Source organism: Sipha flava, unplaced genomic scaffold (assembly GCF_003268045.1).
Source record: "Sipha flava isolate LNK unplaced genomic scaffold, YSA_version1 40_pilon_pilon, whole genome shotgun sequence".
NCBI classification, from domain to species: Eukaryota; Metazoa; Arthropoda; class Insecta; order Hemiptera; family Aphididae; genus Sipha; species Sipha flava.
The window spans coordinates 1,397,875-1,412,414 of record NW_020273126.1 but is presented as its reverse complement, the minus strand read 5'-3'; the positions used below and the strand labels follow the sequence as shown (position 1 = coordinate 1,412,414).

The 14,540-nt window shown below is 25.3% G+C and overlaps 1 protein-coding gene across 4 annotated transcripts in view; it reads left to right on the top strand.

Moving 5' to 3' along the window:
* Positions 1-14,540, top strand: part of LOC112688810 (afadin) — a 63,491-nt gene that overhangs the window by 7,706 nt on the left and 41,245 nt on the right. For all 4 annotated transcript variants that reach the window (XM_025562190.1, XM_025562188.1, XM_025562189.1 and 1 more), the window contains exons 2-4: positions 8,988-9,113; positions 13,470-13,668; positions 13,734-13,843. In XM_025562190.1, coding sequence (XP_025417975.1) covers positions 8,994-9,113; positions 13,470-13,668; positions 13,734-13,843 — 429 coding nt within the window. In that variant the 5' untranslated portion in view covers positions 8,988-8,993. The remainder of the gene's footprint in view (positions 1-8,987; positions 9,114-13,469; positions 13,669-13,733; positions 13,844-14,540) is intronic.

Below are 14,540 nucleotides of genomic sequence, written 5' to 3'. Positions count from 1 at the left end.
ATTGAAGGTTTTAACCATATATTATTCAATTACTCGTATTCTTATTGGAAATAAATTATTTAATTTTTAAACTATATCTTTTTTTTACCCTGCTATAATTTTTAGTTTCCAATTTTTTTTTTTTTTTTTTTACTTTCAATTATAATTTATCAATTTTATAATATTTTATAATAAATTATTTTTAGATTGCTAAAGTACTCAGTAATTATCGATAAATTATATGGAATATTACATACTTGTTTTTATTTTGATTTTTAATCTTAAAAACACTTAATCACTATTTGCACCATTAACGATGTTTTTTTATTATTAAGATATGCATTATAAATTGTAATATATTTTTGTTGTTTAAAAATTATTTATTGTGATTATTTTATTGATAAAAATATATTTTGCATTTTAAGAATATTTAGTCCATGTTTTGTATTTATAAAAGATTTTTCTAAAGATTTTAAATATGTATTCGTGGATCTATGACAAAAAAATATTCTGTTATTTACAGACCGGGTTATCAATAACATTGATTTTAGAATTAACAAGTGATTATTCTTCGAAAATATTTAACTAAAATATTTATTGTGCTTTAAGCTCAATACTCTACAAAGTGTACCTATTTAAAAATAATGCAAAAATTCTATACCAAAGTAATTTAATTCTCAAAGATTATCCCTTACACAGGTTATTAAAATTTGTAAGGCTACGCTGTAATAATATAATCAGTATTCAATGTGTTAATGATATATTCTTTGTCAATTGTCATACGTACGTACATCATAAGTACACCATAAATGATGATACTCGAATGATAAATAATGATGTTTTCTTTTTATTACCATTGTTATCTGTCGTGTTTGAACGGAAACTATTCTTACAATTGCAGGAAATCATGAAAGCTCATTGTACCTACTTGTACTGAGGATAGTCATTCTTCTTTATTTCTATTTATTTATTTTTAATCAGCTTCAAAAAAGAATATAACCACTTGCAGTTGTGGATTATACCGCCTATCCTTAGTATTGCAGGAAATAACTAGGCTCGTCCCTGTTCTATTATTATTTTCATCATTATTTTTTGTAAATTTCCTAATTTATTTGTTCAAGGGTAGCTTATCTAATTGAGTATATATCATGACCGTGACACTTTTAATTTGCTAAAAGTGTATTAATAAATTACCCAAGAATATTATAGATTACCTTAATTTATAATTTAATTTAATAATAAACGAGATAGTAAATAAAGTTTGTTGCACTTTAAGTAAATAATGAATATAAAACCAAACAATATAAGTAAAGGTTTAAAATTATTTGAATTTTTAGAACTGCACGTTTTGTTATTGTTTCAATAGAAGAGTGGTTCTCAACCTGGGAGTAATTAACTACAAGGGTAATGCAGTATTTTTAGAAGGGTATAGATTATATAAAATCGTATTTTATGTACTTTATATCTATTATAATAATAATTATTATCGTTTTATTACCTTTAAATAGTATTTATACTGTCTACTTTCGATTATTCGCGATTTACTAACAAACTAAAAATATAAGAATATGTTTTTTTCATATAATACATTTGTTTATACATCTTTAAGATTCCATGAATCAGTCAGAATGGGGTTGCAATAACCGATAACCTGGTGATGCGTTTTGTAGGTTAGGCATGGCACAAGCGCTTTTTCTCTGTGAGGAGGGGTATGTGCTAATATTTAATCTGATTTTTAGGTAATAGTTTCAAATTAGTTGGGAACCGTTGTTATATAATAATAGATATTTTATTTTTTGGTAAATTCGGTATCGATCCATATTAATTTTCAATCAGTCAGCTGTGATTTGTGGTTTGTATATTTAACTGTACGTATTATCACAGTAACTTATCTAGTCTAGTGATACAAAATCGAGTTGAGATCAACATTCGTACAACTAATTATTTTTGTCTTAAATTCTACAAATATATTTTTAGTAATAAAAATTTGTTATAATTTATCCATAACAGTTTTTGCTAATTTTGTTATTTAAAATTTATAATGCTCGTAAGACAGAAAATAAAGCTTAAATAACAGTATTATACACAAATATCAATAAATTATATGTTTGAATGTTCGATACATTATGTTTTAAAAAAATAGTCTAAAATTAATCTTTTCGAACAGTTTAGAACACCGTATTTTGTTGTTTAGAAATTTGTTTAGAAATAAAATATCATTTATCCTTGATATTGTTGATAGAGATATAGTACCTATTACATTTTATTTTTAATATTGTAAATTGCTTACTAGAAAAGTTTTATCTGAATGCAGTATTATATAAACATCGCTCTTTTAAACCTTGTCATTTTTTTCAATTAAATCTCGAATTAAGTCTAATCTTTTAAAGCTCGCTCCATATGACTGTAGAATGTTTTTGACAGAACAGACTTTTTGTATTTTTTGGCATTCTAGGTTTATATTTTCATCAGTTCTTTTGTTCCTGAATGTCTTTGTATATAGGCGTAACTTGGAAATTTATTAGGGAGGGGGGGCAAAAATATAATAATATAAAATTTCTAACATTTGCTAAAATTATGTTGGATTAGCGAAAATTTAAAATTAAGATTTAAAAAAAAAATGTTAAGGTAATAGCTATAACCAACTGTTTTGCAATTATTTTAAAACAAGGTATGTTAAATATCAGAGGGGCACTGACCCTCCTAATTTCTTCTAGGGGGGCAATAGATGCTATAGAATTATCAAAATATAGGTTAGATGATTTATTGTTAATGGAATATCTAATTCTTTAATTTTATTGATGATTATTAAAGATATTATTAATGTTAACTTCTGTCACATGCAATTTTGCAGTTCATGATGCACACATGCAACATATATTTAGATATTTTCTATCTTCAACGTACTGATCGATCTATTAATGCCCTATGGATTCGGTCAACTTTTTAGAACTCTAGGAAGTTATACTATTATGAAGATTTTTTAAATTTTAAATATTTTTATTGGTTATAATAAGGGATTAAGTTTAATATATGTCATAGTTAATAGTCGTTTTTAAATAGATTTCATAATGATTACAAAATGTTAAGCTATAAATTGATCTGATCTATATATTTCTATGTTGCGCATACGATGAACGTGTTTGTCAGTTATTCAATCCATAATTTTGGTTTAATTATAGGCATACCGTTTATTAAATATGTTATTTATATAGTTTTATATGGTATAATCTTAGGAAAATAACAAAATTAATTAAGAATGTGGTTTAATATAGTTTAAAAACAGTTAGTTTTTGAAACCTTGATATTAGCAATTGTACAAGTTTTTCAAATGAACATTAATAGATTAAAGCTGTTGTATAACCTTGAAAATGACAGGCGTGTTGTGTATTATGTCGATGATAAATATTTACAATTCAATAATAATTAAAAAAAATTTAAATGATATCATTTTTATTATTGTTAGGAAATTTAACGAGTTAAATAGTTTTGTCACATTTAGAGTTTCATTACAATATATTTATTTTTTCTGCTCTTGTATTTTGTAGAAAATAAGTGTAGAATTACGATCCTACATTAAGGAAATAAATAACAATGGTTTTTATTATTCACATATGTATATCTATATATAATACATTGTATGAGTCATATTATTACTACTATATTCTCTGTAATTTATGACACCCGTTTCTGAGTTTCCTAGTTATTTTTTTTTCCGTGGGCGTGTTTTCTCAAACACGATGTCGCCGTGTGTTTAATATAGCATAAGTTATATAGGTTGTAAAATCGTCATCTCACGAATTAGTCGAACCGTGATGATCGTCAATTTAAAATACTGATTTTTCGTACTACAATATTTTATGACGACAATTTTTGTTCGACATCGTAACGTTGATCGAAATATTCTTGTAAATAAACTCTATGTTTGATCTAGGTTTTTTTTTTTGCATGGATAAAAGTACCTAAAACAAATGGACTTGGTTCCGCACCAGGGATAAATTATTGTTGTTATTATTATATTGACTTACATTAATGATGCACTCCGTTGCTCGAGAACAATGTGTTCATGCAAATTGTTGGCAACACAATTAATTCGTTCTTGTAGGTTTTAGAAAAACTATGATGATATGATACGTGCGTGGCCGGTTGGCTAAATTGCAGGCGTGTGCAGGCTACTTTGTGTTATATATATATATATATATATATAGCCGATGCGTCTTCAGAGACCGGTTGCATGCTAGACCGGACACGGTGTTCCGTAACATTTTTATTCGTGAATTTATGATATCCATGTTTTTTTTCTTTGATCTTTCTACACGGAATAAAATTGTATTGTACGGTATTCAATACGGTGTCCGAAACATAATAACGGTAATGGGTTATCGCCGATTACCAAAACGGTAGCTGCTCATGCTGTTGTTGTTGATGTTACCTATCATTTTTTTTTTTTAAATTATTATCTCATATATTTTGTTTATATTATTTTAGTGGAATCATTTTAATGGTAAATGTATTGGATTGCTTAAAATTGCATATAGGTAGTGTGTATGTTGTGAACCACAATATAGTGAATATTAAAATTAATTGGTGTATGAACTTTAAAAATAATATCCTACAATTAATATAGGTGCTAATATGATACTAAAATATTTTTAATATTATTTGGTAAATATTTCACCATTAATTATTTAACATTTATATTTTGTTTTTATAAAATGAATCATTTATTACGCTTAGTATGTAACTTGTGTAATTTTAAATAATACACGTGTGTATTACGTAAAACTCGCGGTAAAACCGTAAAAAATATTTAGGTCATTTCGTGATATTATTATTACTAAGTTATAATTTTTTTTTATCCGATGTGTGTTTTAGAAATTCCATCAATACTTACATAATTTATTTTATTTTGGAATGTGAGCGTTATAGGATATATGTTAATATCTACAAGTATTAATGTCTATAAATATTATTTTTCATTATCATAGCAACAATTCTATTTAACTCTATATGTATGTAGTATGTAAAGTATTAAAATACATATTTTATCTTAATAGATGGTGTTCATTTTCTGAATTGATTCGACCTTATTTGCCTATTAAGAGAACTTAATGATGACTGTTGTCATCGGAATTTATTTATTGTTGAATTTGTATGTTCAACTTTCAAACTTAAAGATTGTTATAAGTATACAGTAATAAAAAAATAATTTATAACTTAATGATAAAATAGTTTTAGTCAATACAATTTGTTTTTTTTGTCGGTATGTGTAATTTTGTCCTCAGTACATTTTGTATACTTGTTTTCGTTTGATATTATTTGTAGTACGTAATGAACTCGAATTTTACCATTGAAATAAACCCCAAATAAATTTTGATGTATTGTATACAGACTTAAGAAAATTAATCTAAAATATTGGTTAAGTAATTTTAAAAGTGTCTGTAGTTAATTAATATCAATAAATTATAACATTTAAAGAAAGATACAGCTAATGTTATAAAAAATATTTTATTTATACCTAATCGGTATACATGATTAATATGATTTTTTATTTATTTGATTTACTTTAAAATATCGTCCTTTCATACTCTATAGATTCGAGTTTTATTCTAGAACTAGCCTCAGAATTAACTGAATTACCCGGCTTTGCTCGTATGTATTTTTCTGTTTTTTTTTTTCATATTTACGGTATTACATTAGATTATTAGTGACATTGTTGAGTGCAAAATAGTTTTTACGTTTAGTTAGTAATTTTTGTTTTTTATTTATTTATAATACTTCCTTGTATAGAATATTTTTGGTTCTTCCTGAAGACAGCAGATAGTGGCGCACACAGGATTTTTTTTCGCATTGATAATAGAATAGACTATTCTATAATCAATGATACTAGGTATTCAATACTAACTCTTCATATTTCAAACTTGTAAAATTTGTAAATTTTAACCTAGACATCAGAGAAAATTTCGGGGGGGGGGGTATACAACCCCTTAACCTCTCCCCCCATGCGTGGGCCACTGGCAGCAGTATTACTTACCTATTAGTAGAGCTTACACATGAAGAGGCATCGTATAATTGGTCACGGGAGAAATAGTTATTCCTCAAATCCATTCTTGCTATTTTCAAAGACTGCCCTTATATTTTGTTAATTATTATGACAAAACAGAACTTGATGGGAAACTGTAGCCGTTTGAATTGAAAATGGTAGATGGAATCAAAGGTATTCTTGATAGAAAAACTATTTTTCCCGTACTACAACCTGTGTAATATAAGATATTTGCTAATATGAGTACTCGGTATAATATCTAGTATTGGTGTATATCGATAAACTTTCGGAATATTTCGTAACTACATGCCGGTATCAAATACACAATTGATGTACAAAAAGGACGGGTTAACTGGAACCCTACGGGCCGCCGTACCACACAATACATATTGGCGGTTAATTATTATTATAAATTAATTCTCTTTATGCAAATTTTTTTAAAATTCTTATTGAATATTTAGAGTATAAGAAAAATCTCTATTCCGAATTTCAAGTTCATAAGTTTAGTAGTTTTGGATAAATAGCGATCAATAAATGAGTGGTATTAGACTTTTATATATATATATATATATATATATATATATATATATATATATATATATATATATATAGACAACGTATATAGTATAGTTTTGTATTTTTGAATGTTTTCATCTATGTATTATCTTATTAAAGATATGTAATATGAATAAATAGTATATACCTACATTTACAATGTATAATTTATTAATATACAACTATAATATGTTATATTAATATACAGGTATTACTAGTTAAATTATTTTGTATCATATAATGAGGCTAGGTTAAATTAGTTTTTTCATAAGGACAACTAAAATAAAACATTTGATTATTTGTTACATAGAAATAGGTGTAATTAGAACAATTGTCTCTTATACACTTTGGATTCAATTATAGGAAAGTCTATATTCTCTATTCGAATTATTATTATTGTAATATTAAAAATAAAGTGTGTTTTAAAAGATGGATGGTTCTTTTAATTTTTAAATTTTTATGTAATTCTTTGCTAATGTTTTGTAGTTGATGATGTACCTATTTACAGTTAAAAAAATTATAAAAATTTAAACACGTGTACAATATTTAGTATACGATTGTACGATACCGTCCTAATTATTGCAATAAATATTTTTGAAAAATGAGCCGTCGCGGGACGCCTTGCAGATGTGAAACATCAAAAATTTTCTTTTTGTAATAATTTTTATTATAAACGCTTCAACAATAACAAGCGTCCATTTAGATCATTGAGTTAATAAAGTGTTTATTAGTATAAATAAAATAATTAATTACTTATTAGTATTTGGCTTATGAGTTAATATTCTGGGGAGACTTAAAATTATTTAACATAAACTCCATACAACAACGAACAAGAAAAACCCTTTTATTGAAAAATCATCGGCACTAATGGAATTTGTCGATTCTGATCTTATTTTAAAATATATATCTTGATAAAGGATATTCTAATTAAATATATTGTTCAAAACTCCTGTTCTTTATTTATTTTTACTGTGCTTAGATACTCTTTAAGATTAATCTGTTAATCTACTATCATTTAGCACTTTTTCGCAAATTTTCGGCACATAATTTCTGGATGTCGACGGTCATTCAGAACGTGGATAGTATTAAGTTGACTCATGACCATTTTTCATTGTTTAACACATTCGAATGTTTTTGAACGACTTAATGAATCATCTCTAATAGCAGTTTTAATCATTGCATACGTTTTCATGGCATTTTTACAGAATTTCAAACAAAACTTGATGCACACACGTTGTTCGGTAATACCAGACATGTCGAAAATGCTAAACGGATTCGATTTAATCATGTGTTAACTTAAACTGAAATAAGATAGCGACTTCGAGTTTTGTTTAAAATATTCACTTATATGTGGGTAATATATCTATATTTATAATTTAAAGCGTTATCATGCCTAGATTAGTCGTAATAATATTTGCCCCGATACTTTTTGAACAGACCTCGTATTATATTATATATTATGTATTTTTATTTAATACTATGAAAAGTTGAAATGCAATTTTTTTTTTTAATTGTTTTGTGTTATACCGTCATACATTTCTTATTAGTTCTTATTTTTTTTACATGACTACAGTAAATAGAATATATTTTATAATGTGTTCTATATGAGTCGATGATTGCAGAAACATAACGAGACACATATTTTATGAAATTGAGGTATTAGTATAATGTATACAATAGTATAGGTAAAGAATACTCAATTTTATAATATGTGTGACTCTTGGCGTTTCTGCAATCATCGATTTATATATTATATAAATATAAATACAACTCATAATATTATGGGTCTGATGTATACTTAATTTTTTCATTGAATAAGCTGTTCTCAAGCGATGCACGTTTAGGATTTTTGTCACATAACATAATACAATGTATAATTGTGTACACATGTAGTGTATAGGAATTTTGTAACAAAGTATAAGGTTTTCATCACTTCAATAGGCTACAATAGCGACGTGACAATATGGCTAGTATACTTTACGTTCTGGATTTTGTTTTTAGCCACACCAATAATAAACTGATATGAATTTTTTAAGGTTCTAATATCAATACATTGAAGATTTTAATATAATATTGTGATTAAGAGATATTTGATGTAGATAAATTAATCAAAGAAATATATACTTTTTAGATTTTAGTATTATAAAAATTTAAAAACTGAAATAAAATACAACAAGTTTTGGTTTTGTTTGAAACTTATATGTGTAGATAATCTTGTGTATTATAATTTAATTGTGTTTCGGGTATATCTATACATTATTAAACAATGGCCTACATTATGTATTCTAAAATAATACTAAGCCCTTATAATGAAGATCATATTATACTTATGCATTGTTTTACACATAGTACCTATCTTTATTTTGTATTGGTGAAATATAATAGCTTTAACATTTTTTTTTTTTTTTAGATTACCATGAATCCTGAAATGACTATGGCCATGAAAAGGCACGAAGAGCGGGAGGCTTTGAGGAGCGTCATTCAGCAATGGAATGCTAATCGACTAGATCTGTTCGAACTTTCTGAACCAAATGAGGTAAATGAAATATTGGTATTATTTTTGTACTATTTATACATTTAAGTATAATATTAAAAAACACGACCGTACGTGGATGTTTATTTTTTATTTATCATTTATGTACTATTATATTTATTATTTATAAATTTACGGTCTAGCGCATGAGAATAAATACAATAATAGGGTGTGCGAAGGAGCATAACACCCTATTTCTATCCGTGGCTTATTTTAGTTGTACAATAATTAACTTCAAAACATTTAGTACTTTTTTCGTATTGATATAATTATGGGAATCGAGAGTTCACGATCAAAAACTGTATTGTAATTATATAAATTATTAAAAATTATTTAGATTAGTCAAAATTTTAATGACAAAAAAAAAAATTAATGTATGAGAAACATAAATTCGAATTATCATAGTATACTGAGTTCTTCTGATTATTTTTAGTATTAATGTTTTGAATTATAATACATATACATTTATTACAGTTAAATCATATATTATTTTTATTATTATTATTATATATTTTGGTTAACATATTTATATGGGATGAATGTAGTGCATTTAGATTGAGTTTACTTCCAAAGTATTTCCTAGTGCGTAATTTAAAATATATCTTTTTATAAATTAATATTTTAATGAGTAACTTTAAAAGAAGATACATTTATAACAGTTATATCAATGTATTATGCGTAAAAGAAGTGTAAAAGAACTATTCAAGTTTTTTTTCTAAAATAAAACGATTCGTCTAAAAATAAATGCGTCAATTTAGAATCAATAAGTGTACTTCATTTTACTAACAGTTTTCTGGAGTAAAATATTTTTATTGCATTACGGGCTTATTTGAATAAGACATCTGGCCTCTTCAATAGCACGTGCTTTTACTGCCTATTCTATGTTATAAATGTATATTCATGAACCTATAGTTTAAGTGAGTATTTTGAGCATGGTTTGTGCGTGCTTGACGTCCACTGAATTAATTTGTTTATTCAATAATTTGAAAATAACTGTGTCGGTTGTGATTTTACAATGTCAGTGATCATTGATGCATAGTACATTATTTCATTAGTTATTTGATAATGTTTTATTCAAATAGCAATCACAAATTTATTTTTGGCGTTTTTCAAATTGATTTTAAACTTGAAATTGGATAGTAAATTTTAGGTTATTTACTTATACTTAATGATTAATTACGAGTATACTTTTTTTGATTTTAAATATTTTAATAAATTAATTATAATAATACCTTAATACTTTAATCGGTACTTATTTATATATTTATACTTTTAAAAAGTGTCTGTAACTTTTTTTAGTATAATATTTATTTTAATTTTCAATTATTATTAAAAAATTTTTTTTTTGTACAATTTCATGTTAAAAACGATGGTTTTTGTTACATTATTAATTTAAAACGTTACTTACTTCCAAAGTATCCATTAGAAAATATGTAAAGCTATTTTTAAGATTCCTATTAAATATAATTTTGTGCTTTGCATAATACAATAATTACTTAATCAATAAATAATAACCAATATAAAAGAAAATAATATTCTATAAATAATTGCTTAATTTATAAAGTTAATTTTGAAAATATAGATTAAACTCGTAGTATAGCTTTTAGTTTTGAATTAAATCATGAATAACTTGACATGGTTTAAAGTAAATGTGTAATATTATATATATTAAGAACATTATTTTAATTTAATACTGTATCATCAATAAGTTTTACATCATGTTATATATTATTATATTTCACGTTGGCATGAAGATGATCGGAATTTGTTCGCGGAACGTCCACGGTTAATTATTATCAGAGAAGTTTCAATGGATAAATACAACGGTGAAAGAGACATTCTATATTCTCGTTTCAGGTCATTCATCCGATTTAACATGTTAGTGTTTGTACTGAGTATGTAGAAGACCGACTTTTAATTTCATTGAACATAGAATGTATTCCGTACAACTGTCTGATTTTCAATGATGTGTCACATTAATAATTGATTTCACCGTAAAAAATTTCATAAGAATCACATTGTTGTTAATCATACACCTTAACCTTGGTGCAATCTTTTACGGTTGAATTTAGCGAGGTTACGTAATTGTAACACATGTGAGCCCAGTTAAAATGAAGTGTTAGTGGTTCGTCAATAGTTTATATGCTTGATATGTGACCAACAATATGATAATCATTTTTTGTTTTATTATTTTTAATTAATATAGTTAATATAAAATGTGTATTTTAATAGGTAGGTACGAACAAAAGCATAATTTCAAGCTCATCATGATAAAATTAATTTGTCGGTTTGAATTAGTTTTAAATTTGATGTTTTATAAAATCATTACTTTCAAAATTAATGTTCTATGATTTTATATTATAGATCTATGTTCTTGGTTTGTAATATTGCTTATCCAGTAAAATATTTTATCCTAGGAATAAAAGTGACTCAGCATTGTATTAATTTGATTACAATGTTATTGAAAATATTGCATATGGTTGAATATTTTGTGATTACTAATCTGCAGTTATAAGTACTAACCATTGTATTGGAAACCAACTGGACTGTTGTATTGTGTTCAAATAAAGTTTAAATTATTTATCACTTACGTTTCAAATTATTAATATGAATTAATAACTATTAACTAAAATAAATAATTTATCATTTATTTTGTACAAATAAAAAGTTCTGTTGCATATTTTTAGTTTCCAATGATTCTTATTAATATTTTAAAATAAATAGAACAGCATTTATATTTTGGTTCTTAAAATATAATAAAAATGCGTAGAAATTTAGTAAGAAGAAATTCAAAGATAAACTTATAGACAAATGATATAATCAGTAACATAAAATGTTGTGTGTAACACAGGATTATAGATTTACTAGGTCTTTAATAGACCATGGCTTTATGCATTCTATACTTGTATCATTGATTTAAAATATGTATTTTTATTAATTTTTGAAGGCGAGAAAGAAGATTTTAATTATTTTATTATTCAGGAAATATTTAAAAAATATTAATTAAGTAATGCTCAAATTGGTAAAAATAATTGAATTTATATATTTAGAGCAATTTCTCTATCTTTTTTTTATCTTGATCATTTTTACTCGCCGTTTTCAATTTTTAATTTTCATCTTTTATTCCATAAAGTATAATTTTTTTTCATAATGAACTAAATTGTTCATTGATTTTAATTGTTTCGACAATATTTTTACTTATTACTCGTTTGCTGTCTTCAAAAAAGAAATTAATATATATTTTAAATTTCAAAAATCAAAAATGTTGGAGTATAATACTTACATTATCTCATGCGTTTAATTAAAAAAAAATGGAGTTTTGCCAAAAAGGTTTTGAAATTAGCCGATCTCTTTTCTATTAAAGTAATGTATATAGGTGATTGATAAACAATAGCTAAATAACTAAATAAACTTAACTAGAATTCCCAACACTTAAACCTCCATGGCTATATTTATTTTTACTTTAAGCTTTTCATTTTCGTTTTAGCAATAAAATTAATTTAATGATACAGTGTCAGTCTGCGGTAGTACTATTTTTGTAAATTTAACATTTATTGCCATGTATATTTAATTATAAATATAAGAGAAGTGCTCTCAATTGCAGTTATCATATGTCTTTTCATCTCTTTATAACAGTTAAAAAGTTGAAATAAACATATTTCTGAAAATAACTTGATAAAATAAATAGAAATTTAGAAACAATTATCGTATCTTACTAATTATATTGTATAGGATTTTATTTAAATTTAAAGCCACCCATAGAATAAAAAAATTGTGTATGATTTTAATTGTTGTAGTTTTATCATTTATTTTAAGTTATTACAGACAAATTCTTGTCATAAAATAAAATAACTTATCTTAAAACGTATTTTGTGATTTTTAAAATTATTCATGTATTGCATATAATTTAACAATATTAACTATTAGGTAGTAATGAATAATGAGTTGTTTTTGAACCTGTGAAGCTGATTAGTAATTTGTCGCTTTAAGTTTAACCGTGGGAACTGATACAAGTGGTCGAGTATACATATAATTATACAAATAACAGTGTTACTTGTTTATTAAAATAATAGATGTGGTATTATTAATTTTCTAATTGTATAGCTAAAGTTTTGTTGGTAATTTTTAACTGTTTTAATAAATTGTTTAGGCTTATTCGTTGTAATATTCCATTATTTTATATCAAGTAACGATAGTTAAAATCTGATAAATTATTGAAATATTTATTTATGTTGAAAACCATTACACAGTACATAATTAATATGAAATGTTCATTACATTTATTCTGATTAAGTGACAATATTCTTAGATAAATTTCAACAATTTCCTAGCAAATAATTTATTCTTATTTTATTACAGGAACTACTTTTCCATGGTGTTATGAGGTTTTACTTCCAAGAACCTGGCACCGGTCAAAAAGTTGCTACGAAGTGCATTCGTGTTGCATCAGACGCAACGTCACAAGCAGTTATTGAAACTCTTATTGAAAAGTTTCGACCTGATATGAGAATGTTATCAGTACCGGAGTATGCTTTATACGAAATACACGAAAATGGAGGTAATTAATGTTGTATGAAGTGTATTGTAAATCAACATTTTTTAAATTGTTATTTCTATTTATAGACGAAAGAAAACTCGGTGTTGATGAAAAACCTTTATTAGTACAGTTGAACTGGCATAAAGACGATCGTGAAGGCAGATTTTTATTACGCCGGATAGACGAAAAAACAAATGTAAATATTTGCATTAAAAATTCATTTTTAAACACAATATACCAGTAGCGTTCATAGGGGGGGGGGGGGGGGTAAAACCCCTCCTGATATGCAGGAAAATTATTAAATATGTTTTTATAAAGTAAAAGTGGTATATAGATTATATAATTATTAAAATTTACAGCTTAACTTCACTCCCGAAATATTTTTTATGTATGCGCCTGCTATAATACACTACACCGACTGATTTTTTTTCTCTATTAAACGTACTCGTTCATTGTTTATAAATTATATTTAATTGGTGATAAGGCAGGCACGTAAATAGTTGCTTATTTTTTTTAACTTTTTTTTTTTTAGGGAGGTTGCGTTTAACCTTCAAAATGATTGGGGCTTAAATAATGGGTGTTACATACTGTATATCTTAATTCGTGATTATTACAGTATGATCTTAAGGTAGGGGCTCCTACCGCCTCCTCCTGAAATACGTGCCTGTGATGAGGTTATTCAGTATTCTTATTAGTATATTTGTACTGTATGCTATCAAATATCAATAAAGTTTTGTAATTATTATTTTAATTGTTAGTGTTTATGAACGAATAAATAAAAAAATAATTAACTAAAAATTTTAAAATTGACCATTTTTGTTGATTTTATCTTATTAAAAATTTAAAAAGAATTGTTATTTTTATTAAAACTAAAAAATAAAACAAGATGTTTT